This window comes from Oncorhynchus gorbuscha, linkage group LG10 (genome assembly GCF_021184085.1).
Source record: "Oncorhynchus gorbuscha isolate QuinsamMale2020 ecotype Even-year linkage group LG10, OgorEven_v1.0, whole genome shotgun sequence".
Lineage (NCBI taxonomy): Eukaryota > Metazoa > Chordata > Actinopteri > Salmoniformes > Salmonidae > Oncorhynchus > Oncorhynchus gorbuscha.
Genome location: NC_060182.1, coordinates 35050753 through 35071798, shown reverse-complemented (window position 1 = coordinate 35071798; position 21046 = coordinate 35050753). Strand labels below are relative to the sequence as shown.

Sequence of the window (21046 nt, the reverse complement as noted above, 5' to 3'; positions counted from 1 at the left end):
AAAGAATACTATATTTCCCAGGACGGTGATTCTGAATGTAAAAAATGTCTCAATTTACTCCACTCCCCTATTAGGAAATTCGAACTCCAGGCGTGGAAAGGAGATAGTAACAGCCTGCCTGGATTGTGATTTGAGCCCATCACCGAGACTACAGTATGTTCATATTGTCGGACTAGGCCCCAGACTGACACTGAGATACTATGTACATAACGTCTGCCTGCATGGAGGCTGCATCACATCCGGCCGTGATTGGGAGTCCCATAGGGCGGCGCACAATTGGCCCAGCGTAGTCTGGGTTTGGCCGGGGTAGGCTGTCATTGTAAATAAGAATTTGTTTTTAACTGACTTGACTAGTTAAATAAAGGTTAAATAAATCAATAAAACATTTGCATCTCCATTACAAGTTTTAGGTCACCACATCCTCTTCGACTGCCTCTCCTGCACATGAACTATATGGTACATGTGACATTATGAATGACTGTGTGTATATATACACTGCTCAAAAAAATAAAGGAAACACTTAAACAACACAATGTAACTTCAAGTCAATCACACTTCTGTGAAATCAAACTGTCCACTTAGGAAGCAACACTGATTGACAATACATTTCACATGCTGTTGTGCAAATGGAATAGACAACAGGTAGAAATTATAGGCACTTAGCAAGACACCCCCAATAAAGGAGTGGTTTTGCAGGTGGCGACCACAGACCACTTCTCAGTTCCTATGCTTCCTGGCTGATGTTTTGGTCACTTTTGAATGCTGGCGGTGCTTTCAGTCTAGTGGTAGCATGAGACGGAGTCTACAACCCACACAAGTGGCTCAGGTACTGCAACTCATCCAGGATGGCACATCAATGCGAGCTGTGGCAAGAAGGTTTGCTGTGTCTGTCAGCGTAGTGTCCAGAGCATGGAGGCGCTACCAGGAGACAGGCCAGTATTGTCAGGATTTGGCCAGGGTTGTTCCGGTTTTTGGTCACTAGATGCCCCCATTGTGCCTTTTGACCTTTTGTTTTCCCTTGATCCCCATGATTATTTGCACCTGTGCCTCGTTTCCCCTGATTGTATTTAAACCCTTTGTTTTCCACTGTTCTTTGCTCTGTGTTTGTATGTTAGCACCCAGCCCTAGTACTCTTAGAACTCTTGTTGATCCCGGTGGACTCTCTTGTGGAATTCTGTTTTTTGTTCTTGTTTGTTTGTTTGTTTGTTTTTTGAGTATCTTTTGAGGCTTTATGTGCTTTACCTTCCACCTTGTGGATTTACCTTTTTTGTCTTGGAGGATTACCTTTGTTCTTGTAGGATTCCTTTTGAGGTTGTGGAGTTACATGTTTTCCTGAAGAACTTCACTTTTTACTTCATTAAATACACCGTCTCAAGTACTGCTGTGTCTGCCTCATCTTCTGGGTTCTGCCGACTATTCGTGGCTCAGTTGGTTAAGTGACTGTTTCTCACTCCGGAGACCCGGGTTCGTAACCGGGTCCTGACAAGTATATCAGGAGACGTGGAGGAGGCCGTAGGAGGGCAACAACCCAGCAGCAGGACCTCTGCCTTTGTTCAAGGAGGAGCAGGAGGAGCACTGCCAGAGCCCTGCAAAATTACCTCCAGCAGGCCACAAATGTGCATGTGTCTGCTCAAACGGTTAAAAACAGACTCCGTGAGGGTGGTATGAGGGCCCGACGTCCACAGGTGGGGGTTGTGCTTACAGCCCAACACCGTGCAGGACGTTTTTCATTTGCCAGAGAACACCAAGATTGGCAAATTCGACACTGGCGCCCTGTGCTCTTCACAGATGAAAGCAGGTTCACACTGAGCACGTGACAGTCTGGAGACGCCGTGGAGAACGTTCTGCTTCCTGCAACATCCTCCAGCATGACCGATTTGGCAGTGGGTCAGTCATGGTGTGGGGTGGCATTTCTTTGGGTGGCCGCACAGCCCTCCATGTGCTCGCCAGAGGTAGCCTGACTGCCATTAGGTACCGAGATGAGATCCTCAGACCCCTTGTGAGACCATATGCTGGTGCGGTTGGCCCTGGGTTCCTCCTAATGCAAGACCATGCTAGACCTCATGTGGCTGGAGTGTGTCAGCAGTTCCTGCAAGAGGAAGGCATTGATGCTATGGACTGGCCCGCCCGTTCCCCAGACCTGAATCCAATTGAGCACATATGGGACATCATGTCTCGCTGCATCCACCAACGCCCCGTTGCACCACAGACTGTCCAGGAGTTGACGGATGCTTTAGTCCAGGTCTGGGAGGAGATCCCTCAGGAGACCATCCGCCACCTCATCAGGAGCATGCCCAGGCGTTGTAGGGAGGTCATACAGGCACGTGGAGGCCACACACACTACTGAGCCTCATTTTGACTTGTTATAAGGACATTATAACAAAGTCGGATCAGCCTGTAGTGTGGTTTTCCACTTTAATTTTGAGTGTGACTCCAAATCCAGACCTCCATGGGTTGATAAATTTGATTTCCATTGATAATTTGTGTGATTTTGTTGTCAGCACATTCAACTATGTAAAGAAAAAAGTATTTAATAAGAATATTTCATTCATTCAGATCTAGGATGTGTTATTTTAGTGTTCTCTTTATTTTTTTGAGCAGTGTATATATATATATATGTGTGTGTATGTGTATGTGTATGTATATACACACACACAATATAATATACTTTTATCAGCATGTAATGGCCAAGAATGGTCACTGTAGCAGCAAAACATGTGTCAAGGGAAAGGAAATACTGACATGACAAACATACATATAGGCCAGTACAACTAAGTTAAACCAGGCTGAGGTAAGCAGGTGTGATAAAGGTGCCAATTTGTCATATCTATCATCTTTGATTGGCTGAATCAACACCATTTTACCACCTATCTTTAACATTGGGTAAAAATGAAAAACATCTTTTTCGTTTTGTCGCGAATTACTCATTGTGTTTAAGCGAGCATGCCTGATTATGTTTGTTATAATTTCCCAAAGAGCGACTGAAATTTGTTTGTGTCATCTAAAGTTGCCGTTTTGTTTTGCTCCGCGTAAAGTTATGTATTTTTGTATATATATTATTTTTTTCCTGTCTCACTGTGTTTGTAGCAAATGTGGATTATATGACTCTGGGGACGTTTGCATCAATGGAATCCCGCAAGCGCGTCACTTGAAAGGACGTCTGACTGAATACGAGCTGATTGGCTTCAGATCCTCGCCCCTGCATTGCTTGTATGGGAAATTACACCGCGCTCAAAACAACAGGGAACTCGGAAATCTCCGATTTCCGACTTCAGTGCGTTCAAGACAACTGTGGACTCTGAAAGAAACGAGTTCCGACTGGGAAAAATCGTTTTGAACAATCATCCAACTAGGAATTCCAACTCGGGAATTCGGGTCTCTTTCTAGAGCTCCGGCTTTCCGTCCGAAAGATCACTGACGTCATGATATCACCTCGTATTCTTCCGAGTTCCCAGTTGTCTTGAATGCACCATTAAAGGGGGCGTCCCTCTGACGTAATGGCAAAATAAAATTGATTGTATAAATGTGTTCCCAAGATCTCAATAACAGAACTGCAGAGCAACTTCAGATGCAAGGTAACTATGGATATTGCTTAAAATACTAGTGAGATATAAACAGGTAAGCACGCTCTCAGCTTCCAGGTATTGCTTTCAGTATGATATTACAGTGCATTCTCTAAGTACATTTATTTAGGTAATGAATCATCCTTGCTATTTACTTTATTTTTGACATTAAAACCATTTTGTCCTGAGATGCATACATCTAAAAATACATAAATGCAAAATACCTTGGAACTGGGGGCATGTCATCCACAGTTGATGAGGGGGGGGCAAATAAAAGTTAGTCAGAAAATATATTTGCCAGTCAATTGCTGCAAGGTAAGTCAAAAATAACAAGAAATGATCATTATACAATCATACGGTATGTTAATACTGTTATTCAGTTATAAGAATGCTGCATGATAAGACCAGTATGAGGTACAACAGGTGTTCCCACATAGTGCCTCTGTTGTGCACCTTCTGTGTCCTAATCTAATGTACTGCCAGCTACACTATTTATAAAGCAATGTAACAGTCATATAAAAGCATACTAGTGTGGCTACAAGGACATGGATACAGAGTCTCCCCGACTTTAGTTGTGCTGATAGACATTCAAATCAGTCTGTTACATCCAGTAGGGGGTCTACCACTCCTCTTCCTTCATTTGAGTCCCAGCTCTGAAAGCCAACCCCTTCAGATGTGTCAGACATGTAGTTAGGTGTGTTTTTAAACTTCAAGGATTTCCAGATAATGGAGATGTAGTTCAGGAAAACACTTAACTATGCTTTCTAAGAATCTATGGGCAGTCAGGGAGGCTCAGACTGACTTTTTCAAGTTGTATTAGTGGTATGTATACACTGTCCAACTCAATGTTAACTTGTAGGTTCCTTCTCGACAATGCAACAACAATAAGAAATATGTAATAAAAGATAAGAATACGACAAAGTAAATAGCTCAGTAGAATAGAAAACAGTTAACATAAGTTTAATACAGGAAGGCACAAATTATAGTCCAATATTTACACGTTTTTTTGGGAAGGGGGGATTGGAGGGCAAGTGTTTAAATTGTGCAGTATTTAGCAATCATAATAAGAGTCTGGTAGCAGCAGATGTGATGTGTGTTTGTGTGCGTGTGTGTGTGTGTGTGTGTGTGAAGCCTTTCGATGACCTAGATTTGACAGTCCTCTCTATTCAGGGATTGGCAACCCAGGGGAACAGGATGTCCACTCCAAACTCATTACTAGCTTCTAGAAGATTGTAGGATCTCCTAAAGTCAGTTCACACAGACCCTCTGTAAAATTGCCATAGTCCATTTTCTCACAGATAGTTGTCTGCACCTTGAATCCACAGAAATGAATGTCCCCCCACATGGAGCTCAGCCTTATGAGAACAGCCTCTACAACTCAGAGTCTCTGAACCTGGACCTTACCTCCAGGTTAGCTATGGATGTAAGTAGTCATACGGACCAGCTCTCTGCCCCTTCTCTGACTAGCATCAACTCCCTGGTGGGCACTTACGCTGGAGATTTTAATGCCTGTCAGATTGCCACAGCTTCTACCACCGCCTCGGACCCTGAGCTGCCCTTCAAAATTGATGACTTCCAGGTTTACGGCTGCTACCCTGGCACCTTGGCCCTGAGCTACTTCGACGAAGCCCTGTCTTCTGGTGGCTCTGACTTTTTCGGCAGCCCTGTGTCAGCCCAGTCTCCCTGTACTCCAGGTTTCCAGACCCAGCCTGCGTCAGTTTGGGACTCGCCCTTCGGTCCATACTCTCCCAACCCGGGCAGCTGGGTGGCTGATAAGACTGCATTAACACAGCCATCCTCTTTCTTCACCTTCGGTCCCGGCTCAGTTGAGGATCTGTCTCCTCTGGGCCAGCCCCAGCTGGCTGAGCAAGACCCCTTCTCTCTGGGCCATCAGCACCCCTCCCCCCTGTCCTTCTCCCCTCTAACCCAGGAGCCGGGCACCCTAGATGTCTCAGGCCTCATTGAAGGGAGAATGTCTGCGACACCGCACAGCCCTACTGAAAATGAGGGTCTCTGTGCTGTTTGTGGGGACAACGCCTCCTGCCAGCACTATGGGGTTCGCACCTGTGAGGGCTGCAAAGGTTTTTTCAAGGTGAGAAGATTTTTCCTTTCTCTTCAGTCAATTTCTTTCCATAACTGAGTGTCATTGCTTAACTTGAACTGAAAAAGGTGCCGGTACTCATTTTGGGTGCCGGTACTCTTTATATTTAGGTGCCGGTACTCATTTTGGGTGCCGGTACTGTTTATATTTAGGTGCATGAGTTTCACAATACTTTTGAGCTTATATTCCAAAAGAGTAGCAGTAGACAAATGCTGGTGTCGGTACTCAGCTCCGGTGAGCTCCTACCCAAGTCAAGCACTGTGTCTAATACATTTTTATTCAATGCAAAACACATTTTATACTTGCATCGCCATTGCTGGACTGGTATAGAGACTGAGCTACCATAGCTAAGCTTTTTTTCTGTGTGCTTTGCAGCGTACTGTACAGAAAAAATCTAAATACGTGTGCCTTACCAACAAGGACTGTCCAGTTGACAAGCGGCGACGGAACCGCTGTCAATTCTGTCGTTTCCAGAAGTGCCTGGCAGTAGGCATGGTGAAAGAAGGTGAGCCCTTCAGATTCATTTTACTACCACATCTCTCACCATAACCACTGTTCTTTCTCAGTTCTCAGTTGCTAAGACATTATCAATTTCTCTCTCTCTCTCTCGAAGTTGTGAGAACAGATAGCTTAAAAGGTCGAAGAGGTCGTCTGCCCTCCAAGCCAAAAGCAGTCCAGGGCCTATCGTCTGCTGTGTCTCGAGTCGACATCATTGCCTCTCTTGTGAGAGAATACATTGAATCAAACTCTGGTGTTGAGAAACTGGACTACTCCAAGGTAAGGACAACTGAAAATTCTCCATTGTGGTCTATCTATTATTGTTTTGGGGGATTATTAGGTCGCTGTTGGCCTAAATAGAACCATGAGAATGCAGGGCATTCCACTAACAGAACTAACTTCTTTCCTTCCTTTGTAATTCAGTACCAGGAGACTGTGGCCAGTCTGTCAGAGAAAGAGGACACTTGTGACATCAAACAGTTCTACAAACTCCTCACGGAGTCCATGGAAGTGATCAGGAAGTGGGCTGAGAGCATCCCTGGGTTCACCGCCTTCTGCTCCGAGGACCAGGAACTGCTACTGGAGTCAGCCTTCTTAGAACTGTTCATCTTGCGACTAGCATACAGGTTAAAAGAAGAACCAAATGTTATCGCTGTTGAAAAAATAAAACGCTCCAAAAAAAACAGCTTGCATAATCAGAGCCATGGCTTTGTTGTTTTGACATTACTCGCTGTATTGCTATGATTATACAGTACATACATTATGGATATGACTGGGGTGATTGCACCCACAGCTAACAATGTGCAGATATATTTGCTATAACAAACATGGATCCCCCACCCAAAAAAGTTAATCATCCCTATTATATTCTCTTCCCAAGGTCCAACCCTGAGACGGACAAGCTGATCTTCTGCAATGGCATGGTGCTTCACCGGATGCAGTGTATACGGGGTTTCGGTGACTGGATAGACTCCATCATGGACTTCTCCCAGAGCCTCCACCGCATGAACCTGGACGTGTCATCCTTCTCCTGCCTCACAACTCTGGTCATAATCACTGGTGAGAGCTCAACCCACCTATGCTTACACATCAGCCTGCCAGGCTGTGCTAGAGATATGACACCATAAACCAGTACAGTATGAGGTTGCAACATAGAGCCTGCAGTCAAGCTTTATGCTCACCCTAACCTGAGCTGCCTGAACAAGCTGAATATGCATGAATCTTGGCACATAGGCCTACATAATGTTATTGTGTTATAGAATAATGTTAAAAATGACCTCTCTTTTTGGTGTACACTCTGCTTTACCTGGTCACACACTCATGCCATTTCTGTCTCCTGATTCTCCACAGACCGCCATGGCCTGAAGGATCCAAAGCGGGTGGAGGAGTTCCAGAGCCAGCTAATCACCTGTCTCAGAGATCACGTCTCCAGCTGCGCCCCTGACTCCACTGGGCCCAACTACCTGTCCCGACTTCTGGGAAAACTGCCCGAGCTACGGACTCTCTGCACCCAGGGCCTGCAACGCATCTTCTATCTCAAGCTTGAGGACTTGGTCCCACCACCCCCCATAGTTGACAGAATGACCATGGACATTCTGCCTTTATGAGAGCGAGATAAGACAATACCGACTGTGCACTTGTGCTGCTAAAGCGACGATAAAGGAACGTCAAATGATCAAGCGGTCTCAGTGTTGAGTAGGGACAAATTAAGGAAACTATGCTCCCAAAGATTTCACATGAAAGTACTGAATTATACTGTAAGATTTAAAAAGATATGAAGCTATTCAAGCACTATCGTACTTGAAGAAAAACTGACCTCTCTCGTTCATTAGCAATGGCTGTAGTATGGTGATGAAAATGTGTTATAATTGAAATAGTTTTCCTTGTTTTAGTGCAGTATTTCTGACTTATGGCTTTCAGTGTGCACTAACTGTTATTGTGCCACCAATGATCCACAACCAAAATGGTAGAAAGTGGTCAACTGTGGGAGATGAGGTGGACGTGTGTCACACCCTGACCTTAGAGATCCTGTTTATGTCTCTATTTTGGTTTGGTCAGGGTGTGAGTTGGAGTGGGTATTCTATATTCTATTATTTGTATTTCTATGTTTTGGCCCGGGGTAGGGTTCTCAATCAGGGACAGCTGTCTATCGTTGTCTCTGATTGAGAACCATACTTAGGTAGCCCTTTTATCCACCTGTCTTTGTGGGAAGTTGACTTTTGTTTATGGCACATAGCCTGTTGCTTCACGGGTCTTTTCTCGTTTGTTGTTTTGTTGGTGTAATTTTTTATAATAAAAGAAAATGAACGCTCACCACGCTGCACCTTGGTCCACTTCCTTCAACAGCCGTGACATAACTTCCCACCACCAAAGGACCAAGCAGCGCGTGGTCAGGAGGAAAGGACACGACGGAAACCTGAGAGGCAGCCCCAAAAAATGTGTTTGGGGGGGCAGATGACGTGGGCGTCTGTGCTGAGGGGTGAGTCCGAGACCAAGGAGGAATTCTTGGACCATTTGAGTGAGGAGTGGTTAGCAGTAGAGAGGGACGAACGAGTTTGGATGGGTTGGAGTCTGGAGCAAGACAGTCACTTTGAGGAGCATGTGCCCCTTCAGGCACCATGCTTTGCGGTTACATGTACTGTGTCGCCGGTATGCATCCACAGCCCAGTGCGTCCTGTGCCAGCATCCCATAGTTGCCGGGCTAGGGTAAGCATCCAGCCAGGATGGGTTGTGCCAGCTCTGCGCTCCAGAACTCTGGTGCATCTATATACCCAGTATATCCTGTGCCAGCTCCACGCACCCGGTCTCCTGTACGCCTGCCCAGCCCGGTAAGCCCTGTGCCAGCTCTACGCACTAAGCCTCCTCTGTCTCCCCAGCCTGAGTCCTGTGCCTGCTCCCAGAACCAGGCCTCCTGTGTGTGTCTCCACTCCAGCGACGATCCATGGCACGAAGCCTCCAGTGACGATCCATGGCATGAAGACTCCAGGGGGTACTGTCACGCCCTGACCTTAGCGATCCTGTTTATGTCTCTATTTTGGTTTAGTTGGGTATTCTATTATTTGTATTTCTATGTTTTGGCTGGGTAGGGTTCTCAATCAGGGACAGCTGTCGCTCGTTGTCTCTGAGAACCATACTTAGGTAGCACTTTTATCCACCTGTCTTTGTGGGAGGTTGACTTTTGTTTATGGCACATAGCCTGTAGCTTCACAGTTGTTTTCTCATTTGTTGTTTTGTTGGCGTCATTTTTTTATAATAAAAGAAAATGTATGGTCGCCACGCTGCACCTTGGTCCACTTCCTTCAACAGCCGTGACAACGTGGTTTATTTACACAGCTTCATTAGTGTATCAAAGGGAATATCTACAGAATAGTTTTTTTATACCTATATAATTAAATTTTTATATCAACTTAGCAAACAAACCTTGTGTGAGATCTGCTAGATAACTACATCAGTTAAGCGGCTTCACTGCAAGTAGTATATTGTATGTTTTAAACATTCAAAATGTATAGATATTTTTAAAAGACCATGAACCAAAAGCAGACTGTTAACAACTTAAATACCACCATGCTGTGCTATAATTGAGAGCCTATACAGTAGATTCTGATCAACATAAAGGAATGTATTACATTTACACATGCCCTATGACTGCATCGTCTAACTATAACATCAAAGTCCGTATATTATGCCTTAGCTATGGTCTTTTTAAAATTCAGGTTCAAGATTGTACTTGTTTTATAATGGTGTTATTGCATATGCACAATGAATCGACTGTAGCATTGTGACTGTAACAATCATAAGGAAATCTGAGAAGGTTCCCTGACCTACCAATTGGAGATAGTGTTGATTATCATGAAGATTATGCTATTTGTCAGTAATGTTGTGCAAATATCACTGATATGGCAGCTATGATTGAACAGTTTAAACAAATATTACAACTGTATTATTGGTTTTTGCGTCTATGAATATTATACATAGCTTATTGTGTCCATTGTGACTATTTCTGTGTAATACCTGACAAGGTCTTTAAATTAGCATGGGTTACTTAAAGCCACAATCTGCAAGATGTGCAGTCATGACATTTCCAGATGTAAAGAGCACTTGATTATACAATTATTGAAGTGCTCAAGAAATGATCAACTTGATTTAAAGCTATTGTACATTTGTTCAGTTTCCTTTGCCTGCAAAAACACAACATTTAGTAGTTATAACGGGAGTCATATTTTTCGAAATCAAGAGGATTACAGTATTTCCTTATTTGACATTTCTGGAAATCTTAGACTGTGGCTTTAACATTTCATATGTATTGCGATACAATCCAAGTTGGTTTTAGACAGAATTGTTCATCTTTACGCCGCAGCTCCATAATTTTTTAAGAGTTCTGAAACAATTCTTCTCTCTATAATTGTAGTTCTCTCTCTTTCTTTCTCTATTTTTCACAGCATGAAAGTCCAGTTATGTGAATTTAGGTCTGATTAAAAGAGTACCAACACCAATTTTAGTCCACTTCAAGCATTGATTAAAAAAGCCTTCTAGGCATTAGGCCTATGGGGCTACTTCTAGAGATTGCACTGGAGAAGGTCCAAATGAGTCTGCTGGCAGTTGCGATGTAATCAAGCTGGTTGTACAAAGTGTTCATATTGGCACATACACACATATGGGCCATCAGTCCATCCATCTTATGCCTTCAGTGGGGCTTTGCAAGGCACATTGTGCCAACAAAATATAAGGTGATGAAATCAACAGGACACAGTCACCATAGCCAGGATTACCTTTGGGCGCCTGGATAGTACATTGGGCCTGGATAGTACATCAGTTTACCTTGGGGGTTCCACGTCAGGGTCAGTCTAATGGAATCTTGCAAATGGGTTCTGTGAATGTCGCCATAACCCAAAACCCTTTTTGGTTCCAGATAGCACCTTTTTTCTAAGAGTGTATAGCTTTCTGAATTCTATGTATGGCCAACCCAGATCTGTCTCATATGTCAAGGGTTTCTCTGACTTGTGATTGGATACATTTCATTAACCTATTTAATCCCATCGGTCACGATAGTGACCGTAAAAAACGTTTTCAGTTATAAGGCTCTAAAAATGTTACTGAATGATCTATCAATGCATTTCCAGCAAATATTGAAATAATAAAGGATCTCAATGAATGATGTGCAGTGTCACATGTTTAGTGTAAATTGTCACATGACCAGAGCTGTTTACTTCCTGGATGCACCATGAGAAGAGGATGGCTGCATCAAAGCTCCCAAACAACAGGTTAGTAAAGTATGTTAACATAAAGATAGGACATTTTTGGTACACATCATCTTTAAGGTGTCTAGTGTTGATATATGCATTTGCAATTACTCACCTTTGTTCAGTGTGGTCATAGAATGTGTAAACATGTTGACGCCAACAATAATGACCGGCGAGATAACACCGTGCATCTAGGTATACACATAGTTATACACATTCATAGTTCTTGTTTTACCTAACTTTTTACTCTGTTCTTTCTTTTAGTTTCACTTTGAGTCAAGTTCTGGATATGTTGGATCTAGGTGACTGCCCAGACAGGGAATGCAACATTGTAGTTATCCCTCAAAATGAGAAAGATGCTGTCCTGAGTGATTGTGATAGCGATGGGTCAGATATGGACTATGGACAGGCCATTTGCCAGCCAGGCTGTTGAATGCATATGCTGAACTTATGCAGACAGATCATGACAGGAATAACGTTATCAGTGATGATGACCTATCGCTCACCCCCACCCCCAATCTTCCCCACGCCCCTCCATTGTTGGTAATGAAGAGCCAAGGGCCTCTACCTGCCAGAGGGTCCAGTCAGAAGAGCCAAGGGCCTCTGCAAGCCGTAGGGGTCAGCCAAAAGAGGCAAGGGAAAAGCTGCAGGTGGTCAAAAATAAAGATTGAGTGTTCAAACGATCGAAGAGGCCTGCCACTGATGTGATTCCAAAACACATAGTATACAGCCCAAATATGCAAAAGTTTGGCACGAAACCACTGATCCATGGAAGGAGATCTTTACTGGCTGCTACTGTTGAAGATCAGGCAAGATATGACAAAGCTTCTCACTGGCCAATCAACACTATGCACCGGTTCCAGAGAAGTCGTCATTGTGACAAACACACTACCTATGCATGTGAGAAATGCAAAGAGCCACTGCACATTGAGTGCTTCAAGATATACCATGGACAGTAGAAAAGGAGATAAGACCAAATAGAAAAGTCGATAAAGGGTGAGGAGAAGCAGTACAACGGACTCTAGGAAGAAAGGCACTCATTGTCTCATGTAAGCACTCATTGTCCAGTGGTGCTTTTTAAATATATATATATAATTGTATTTTGTTCAGTGTAGGCCTCTACTTGAATGCATATTCTATAGGCTACCTCTAAATGTTACCTTTATGTTCAGTGAGAATGAATCACAGGACTGCTATACATTTGTTAGTGAATGTTGCACTAAAATGTCACAATGACAATGTTACAATGAATATTGCACTGAAGTACAATTTCAAATGTTACAATAAAGTTACAATGCACGCTGACACGGTCGCCAGGTGTACGATTTTTCCTCCGACACATTGGTGCTGCTGGCTTCTGGGTTAAGCAAGCATTGTGTCAAGCAGCAGTGCGGCATGGCTGGGTCTTGTTTTGGAGGACGCACGGCTCTTGACCTTCACCTCTCTCGAGTCCGTATGGGAGTTGCAGCAATGGGACAAGACTGTAACTACCAATTGGATACCATGAAATTGGGGAGAAAAAGGGGTACTTCAACAACAACAAAAATATACCCTCCCTCCTTGATATTGAAATCCTTTCGACTGCCTATTCAATGGTAATGTCCCTTGCACTATAGGGACACTTGACCACAACCACTGCTATAGCGACCACAAAGCCCTGACTTCTCACATCCATGCCAGTTGCCATTTGAATGCCTTGATGCCGTCCTCTTTGTTATTTGTGCCTCACTTTACAGAACACCCCATCCAACGACTGATCTGAGGACCCTTTTTAGCAGCGGTGGAGTAACACGCTTGGCCTTTACCACTGCTCCATAATTGCTGGCAGTCAACCTCCTTTTCCTTATGGTGTGCCAGTTGGAGTTGGTGCAAGGGTAGCGGTTGTTATGGCTCCTGTTCAAGGAGACATGCCATTCCACTGAAACTGCCACAGAGACTGTTCCTTAGCCACTTAAGATCCTGCTCTTTGGGCTCTCGGGACAGAAGGTTGTAGTCTTCGGCCACGTACAGGTCCTCCACTGATTGCACCTGGTTGGACACCACTGGTTTCCTCCACTTGCATTCCACATCCATATGCCTGATATTGTGAACCGACAAAATAGGCTGCATGGCAAGACTCATGAGCTCCACTGAGGCATTCCCGTGTGGTAGAGAGAATCCCCTGGTCACCTATAGAGACCTGCCAAGAGGAAGGATTTAAAGTTCCACATGTCTTTCAATGCATGCCTTTGAACAGGTTGAAATGCATTTATTGCAATAAATGTGCTATATAAATAAAGTTTGATTTGATCGATGACATTACAGCTGTAGAATATTTAATAAACATGTTTTCACATGAGGACATTAAGTTTTTCCATAAACCTTTAATTGATATAGGGCTCCCGGGTGGCGCAGCGGTCTAAGGCAGTGCATCTCAGTGCAAGAGGCATTACTACAGTCCCTGGTTTGAATCCAGACTGAATCACATCCAGACGTGATTGGGAGTCCTATAGAGCGGTGCACAGTCGTCCGGCTTTGGCCGGGGTAGGGGAGGGTTTGGCCGGGGTAGGCTGTCATTGTAAATAACAATTTGTTCCTAACTGACTTGCCTAATTAAATAAAGGTTACATTACAACCACAACAAAAAATATATAGTGGGAAGGATCCTATAAATCAAGACTGGATAAATACATGTAGCACTCCAAATGAATAAATACTGTGCCTTTGAAGATTTGTCATGAAACTATAGGAAACTACAGTACAGGCGCTGGATGTCTAAACAAAGTCAATTCTGAATGTCAATATATTTTAAAATTCATTCTCATCAATGACAACATTCTAGAACTGAGTTATCACTCATCGAAGTCTGGTATCTGGGATAATCTGGTTAATGATTATATAATTGATTAAGTGTCTTTTTCCTTGGAGAATGTTGACAGCTGTATAGAACACATTGTATTACTAAGATGCTCAAACTTAACTTAATAGCTACATTTACCGACACAGAATAAACTTTATCCCTCATGCAGGCCCTGACCAAACCGGCAGGATGCCCATCAATAGCTGTACTTACAGTGGTCTTCTCCACATGGCCAGAGTTACAGTGGTCTTCTCCACATGACCAGACTTACAGTGGTCTTGTCCCATTTTAATGCTCTTATGCTCATCCTTGAAAATGCCATAAGGTCTGAAATAGACACCAAAGTTGACATACTGTACAAACAATTATCTCGGTTAAGATCTACTGCTCTGCTAACTAGCTAGCTAAAGTGTAGTCAGTGGTTAGCTAAGACATACGAGGATCATTGCTTGATTGATTGATTGAACACAGAAGGTATCTCTGATCACACTGGTGAACAGTAGATGACAGAGATGATGTGTAGGAGCTTCCTGTAGGAATTAGTCGTCTTGCTGAGGTCTTCTCTGTTGCTAATTAGCATTTTTAATTTTTGAGAGTAAATCGAGAAGAATTTATTGATAAAACTCGCCTTGTCACGCCAGGATAAGACTACACTAAACACAGACCTTTATATGAAGTAGTTCTAAAATCACAGATGCAAAAATGACTGGTGAAAAAACAATTGCGTAATTATCGTATTTCGCCGTCCTAACGTAGTCTTCACTAGCCAGCTAGCCAGCTAGCAAAAGCCCACTGATTAGCTGCACTGGAAAAACTATTACACTCAACTGAACGACTTGATCAGTGTAGTGTTAGCTAGCTACATAGCTGTCTTTGCTGTCTTCGTATCTTCGTATCCAAGATAATTGTGTTGTTTAGGTTTAGAGTGTGTAGTCTTAGAGTGATTATCTTAATTTACCGAGGTTAGCTAGCCAGCTATTTGTCGTCCTTAACGTAAGAGACTCTGCTAGCTAGCCAACAGCTAGCCAACGCTAGCCAACGTCTACTGAATAGAACTCAACAACCCGGTCGCATTCACAGGTAGTATCACATTTTCATTTCATTACAGTACAACGGTTTGATTTGTTTGATCGTAGCTAGCTACATAGCTAGCTACATAGCCGTCTTTGTATCAAAGATAATTGTGTAGTCTAGAGCGATTTTCTAGGTTAGCTAGCCAGCTATTGTCGTTCTTTTAACGCAACGTAACGTAAACAACACTACTAGCTAGCCAGCTAGCCCCCGAATAGCAGCACTGTAGAAACTATTACACTCAACGGAACGACTTGATTAGTGTAGTGTCAACAACGCACCCACTGCCAGCTAGCCTACTTCAGCAGTACTGTATCATTTTTAATCATTTTAGTCAATAAGATTCTTGCTACGTAAGCTTAACTTTCTGAACATTCGAGACGTGTAGTCCACTTGTCATTCCAATCTCCTTTGCATTAGCGTAGCCTCTTCTGTAGCCTGTCAACTATGTGTCTGTTTATCCCTGTTCTCTCCTCTCTGCACAGACCATACAAACGCTCCACACCGCGTGGCCGCGGCCACCCTAATCTGGTGGTCCCAGCACGCACGACCCACGTGGAGTTCCAGGTCTCCGGTAGCCTCTGGAACTGCCGATCTGCGGTCAACAAGGCAGAGTTCATCTCAGCCTATGCCTCCCTCCAGTCCCTCGACTTCTTGGCACTAACGGAAACATGGATCACCACAGACAACACTGCTACTCCTACTGCTCTCTCTTCGTCCGCCCACGTGTTCTCGCACACCCCGAGAGCTTCTGGTCAGCGGGGTGGTGGCACCGGGATCCTCATCTCTCCCAAGTGGTCATTCTCTCTTTCTCCCCTTACCCATCTGTCTATCGCCTCCTTTGAATTCCATGCTGTCACAGTTACCAGCCCTTTCAAGCTTAACATCCTTATCATTTATCGCCCTCCAGGTTCCCTCGGAGAGTTCATCAATGAGCTTGATGCCTTGATAAGCTCCTTTCCCGAGGACGGCTCACCTCTCACAGTTCTGGGCGACTTTAACCTCCCCACGTCTACCTTTGACTCATTCCTCTCTGCCTCCTTCTTTCCACTCCTCTCCTCTTTTGACCTCACCCTCTCACCTTCCCCCCCCCTACTCACAAGGCAGGCAATACGCTCAACCTCATCTTTACTAGATGCTGTTCTTCCACTAACCTCATTGCAACTCCCCTCCAAGTCTCCGACCACTACCTTGTATCCTTTTCCCTCTCGCTCTCATCCAACACCTCCCACACTGCCCCTACTCGGATGGTATCGCGCCGTCCCAACCTTCGCTCTCTCTCCCCCGCTACTCTCTCCTCTTCCATCCTATCATTTCTTCCCTCCGCTCAAACCTTCTCCAACCTATCTCCTGATTCTGCCTCCTCAACCCTCCTCTCCACCCTCTCTGCATCCTTTGACTCTCTATGTCCCCTATCCTCCAGGCCGGCTCGGTCCTCCCCTCCCGCTCCGTGGCTCGATGACTCATTGCGAGCTCACAGAACAGGGCTCCGGGCAGCCGAGCGGAAATGGAGGAAAACTCGCCTCCCTGCGGACCTGGCATCCTTTCACTCCCTCCTCTCTACATTTTCCTCCTCTGTCTCTGCTGCTAAAGCCACTTTCTACCACGCTAAATTCCAAACATCTGCCTCTAACCATAGGACGCTCTTTGCCACCTTCTCCTCCCTCCTGAATCCTCCTCCCCCTCCCCCCCCCCTCCTCCCTCTCTGCAGACGACTTCGTCAACCATTTTGAAAAGAAGGTCGACGACATCCGATCCTCGTTTGCTAAGTTTACATTTACATTTACATTTAAGTCATTTAGCAGACGCTCTTATCCAGAGCGACTTACAAATTGGACGACACCGCTGGTTCTGCTCACACTGCCCTACCCTGTGCTCTGACCTCTTTCTCCCCTCTCTCTCCAGATGAAATCTCGCGTCTTGTGACGGCCGGCCGCCCAACAACCTGCCCGCTTGACCCTATCCCCTCCCCTCTTCTCCAGACCATTTCCGGAGACCTTCTCCCTTACCTCACCTCGCTCATCAACTCATCCCTGACCGCTGGCTACGTCCCTTCCGTCTTCAAGAGAGCGAGAGTTGCACCCCTTCTGAAAAAACCTACACTCGATCCCTCCGATGTCAACAATTACAGACCAGTATCCCTTCTTTCTTTTCTCTCCAAAACTCTTGAACGTGCCGTCCTTGGCCAGCTCTCCCGCTATCTCTCTCTGAATGACCTTCTTGATCCAAATCAGTCAGGTTTCAAGACTAGTCATTCAACTGAGACTGCTCTCCTCTGTATCACGGAGGCGCTCCGCACTGCTAAAGCTAACTCTCTCTCCTCTGCTCTCATCCTTCTAGATCTATCGGCTGCCTTTGATACTGTGAACCATCAGATCCTCCTCTCCACCCTCTCCGAGTTGGGCATCTCCGGCGCGGCCCACGCTTGGATTGCGTCCTACCTGACAGGTCGCTCCTACCAAGTGGCGTGGCGAGAATCTGTCTCCTCACCACGCGCTCTCACCACTGGTGTCCCCCAGGGCTCTGTTCTAGGCCCTCTCCTATTCTCGCTATACACCAAGTCACTTGGCTCTGTCATAACCTCACATGGTCTCTCCTATCATTGCTATGCAGACGACACACAACTAATTTTCTCCTTTCCCCCTTCTGATGACCAGGTGGCGAATCGCATCTCTGCATGTCTGGCAGACATATCAGTGTGGATGACGGATCACCACCTCAAGCTGAACCTCGGCAAGACGGAGCTGCTCTTCCTCCCGGGGAAGGACTGCCCGTTCCATGATCTCGCCATCACGGTTGACAACTCCATTGTGTCCTCCTCCCAGAGCGCTAAGAACCTTGGTGTGATCCTGGACAACACCCTGTCGTTCTCAACCAACATCAAGGCGGTGGCCCGTTCCTGTAGGTTCATGCTCTACAACATCCGCAGAGTACGACCCTGCCTCACACAGGAAGCGGCGCAGGTCCTAATCCAGGCACTTGTCATCTCCCGTCTGGACTACTGCAACTCGCTGTTGGCTGGGCTCCCTGCCTGTGCCATTAAACCCCTTCAACTCATCCAGAACGCCGCAGCCCGTCTGGTGTTCAACCTTCCCAAGTTCTCTCACGTCACCCCGCTCCTCCGTTCTCTCCACTGGCTTCCAGTTGAAGCTCGCATCCGCTACAAGACCATGGTGCTTGCCTACGGAGCTGTGAGGGGAACGGCACCTCAGTACCTCCAGGCTCTGATCAGGCCCTACACCCAAACAAGGGCACTGCGTTCATCCACCTCTGGCCTGCTCGCCTCCCTACCACTGAGGAAGTACAGCTCCCGCTCAGCCCAGTCAAAACTGTTCGCTGCTCTGGCCCCCCCAATGGTGGAACAAACTCCCTCACGACGCCAGGACAGCGGAGTCAATCACCACCTTCCGGAGACACCTGAAACCCCACCTCTTTAAGGAATACCTAGGATAGGATAAGTATTCCCTCTCACCCCCCCCCCCCTTTAAGATTTAGATGCACTATTGTAAAGTGACTGTTCCACTGGATGTCATAAGGTGAATGCACCAATTTGTAAGTCGCTCTGGATAAGAGCGTCTGCTAAATGACTTAAATGTAATGTTAAATGTACTGTGTTTTATAGGTATTATGACACGTCCACTGTGCCGGGCTATACAATCAATACTGTGTCTGTCTGTATGACTACTGCCTAGTTCAAATGACTATAGAGATATAAGAGTCACATTCTTTCACAGATTATTTCACCTTGTCCCAATAAACTACTCCTACTGCATGCATGTGTCCCATCTAAGCCTTTTACACAGGGCTTCAACTAAGAGACAGGTGGAAGTGATACTGTACATGTGCAGGTGTTTTAGTTTCCCATTGTCTGATATTGAAAAACTCCTAAACCTGAACATATTCTGGTTTAATATACCTCTTAATATTAGGGAAGGACAAGAAACCCAAAGGACAGTGTTGGGAAGAGCAGGGAGGGAATGTTTTTCGCTTGATGTGCAGATTACGAAATTCAATGTCTGCTATGGAAACCCAATATGAACCTGTGAAGGTCATGGCAATCTTTTAATAAGAAGTACCAAGACTCATCCAGCAAGAGTAATTGGATAGAGTCACTATCACTCTGATTACAGCAGTTATGTGGGTAATGGCATGCCGTTGTGCGTATGAGTACCCCACCCTTTGAAAAAGAGAAATCACCTTTCCTAAAGAGCACATGACGAGAACTGAAAAGTCATCGATTTACAATCTTCAGAAGGATAAGAGTACAGGGTCACTCCAGTCCAGACCCCACTACCGACTGTCTACCAACCATGCGCTGTTTTGGGAATGGGGTGGATGTGAGAACATGAGAATGTTACAATTATAAAACAAGAGTGACAGGGAGGCTTGGGCTCCAATGCTCTTGGACGCACGCCTGAAACTTGTTTGCGGCAGGCACACCACCCAGACATCCAGCCAGCCCAGGCATGAGGAGGTCAGAGGGAGCACATACCAGACACAAGCAGCCACGTAAAATAAAATAAAGCTAAGGCCCAGAGCAGTCAGAGGCAAATGCAAGAGTCTGGAAATATATCATTTTATACTAATTCAATTTCTCAGAAAAAAATTGACTTTGTTTAATTTAACAAGTATAAATAAACCGTGGTGGATTTGGCATCAAAAGAAGGAAACATATACAGAAAATAATCTCATACCTACTGCAAAATATGGTGGTGGATATTTTGATGTTATGGGGCTATTTTGCTTCCACAAGTACTGGGGCCCTATTTAAGGTCAACAGCATCATGAACTCTATAAGAGGACATTTTGGCAAAAACGTGGTTGCGTCAGACAGGAGGCTGAAACTTGGTGGATCTTCCAGCAAGACAATGTTCAATCTACAGACTTGAACCCCTTTGAAAACATGTGGTTTAAATTGAAGAGGGCAATCCAAAAGCGCTGCAGACCAAAGGATATCTAGTATACAGGAAAGATACATACAGGAAAGATTCTGTATGGAACAATGGTCTAAGATCACTTCCAATGTGTTCTCCAATATCATTAAACATTACAGGAACATACTAAGTGTCCTTATTCTTACAAGGGGAGGGTGCACAAAGTATTAAAAATAGGGGTGCCAATAATATCAACACCTATCTGAGTTTTTTTCTCTGAGAAATTGTATTAGTATAAAATCATGTATTTTTCAAAAAATGTTGAGTATACAGTATGGCTCAGTATTTTCATTATTTATCTATTGCTAAGTATTTGCATTATTAAATTACTATCCCCCCGTAGCACTCACTTCTGTCATCATGAAGTGCTTTGAGAGGCTAGTTAAGGATGACCTCCACCTTACGTGACACTCTAGACCAGGGGTGTCAAACTCATTTCGCATCGTGGGCCACATACGGCCTAGGGAGATGTCAAGTGGGCCGGACCATTAAAATTATACCATACTCTGCTATAAATAACCAAAATATCATGTCTTTCCTTTGTTTTGGTGTAAAGAAGCACAAGAACATTAGGAAAATGCCACGGAAAATGCAATAAATGACTTGACTCTCTGTTTCAATTGACTGTCTAAATCTGCCGATAGTTCCGAAATCCTCTCTGCTATAGTATTCCTCGTCAGGCTAATATTGGCAAAAGCTTGTCGCTTCTCGGGACATACAAGTTCAGCCGCCTTCATCATGCATTGTTTAACAAAGTCACCATCGGAATACGGCTTCGATGCTAATGCTATTTCGCTAGC

The 21046-nt window shown here is 44.8% G+C and overlaps 1 protein-coding gene across 1 annotated transcript; it reads left to right on the top strand.

Annotated features, from left to right (window-relative positions):
• The first annotated feature begins 3441 nt into the window (after window positions 1–3441).
• On the top strand, window positions 3442–8475 carry LOC124045131 (probable nuclear hormone receptor HR38). Its single transcript, XM_046364375.1, has 7 exons — window positions 3442–3575; window positions 4889–5655; window positions 6040–6169; window positions 6278–6441; window positions 6586–6788; window positions 7043–7221; window positions 7513–8475. Exons 1-7 carry the CDS (start codon window positions 3524–3526, stop codon window positions 7767–7769), a joined length of 1752 nt encoding a protein of 583 aa, XP_046220331.1. The 5' UTR covers window positions 3442–3523; the 3' UTR covers window positions 7770–8475.
• The last annotated feature ends 12571 nt before the right edge of the window (window positions 8476–21046 follow it).

Excerpts from the sequence above, each read along its gene's own strand:
- LOC124045131 (XM_046364375.1), top strand. The coding sequence starts at position 3,524 with ATGTGTTCCCAAGATCTCAATAACAGAACTGCAGAGCAACTTCAGATG. Across the intron at positions 5,656-6,039 it reads GCTGCAAAGGTTTTTTCAAG|CGTACTGTACAGAAAAAATC; the intron begins GTGAGAAGATTT and ends TGTGCTTTGCAG. Across the intron at positions 6,789-7,042 it reads ATCTTGCGACTAGCATACAG|GTCCAACCCTGAGACGGACA; the intron begins GTTAAAAGAAGA and ends TCTCTTCCCAAG.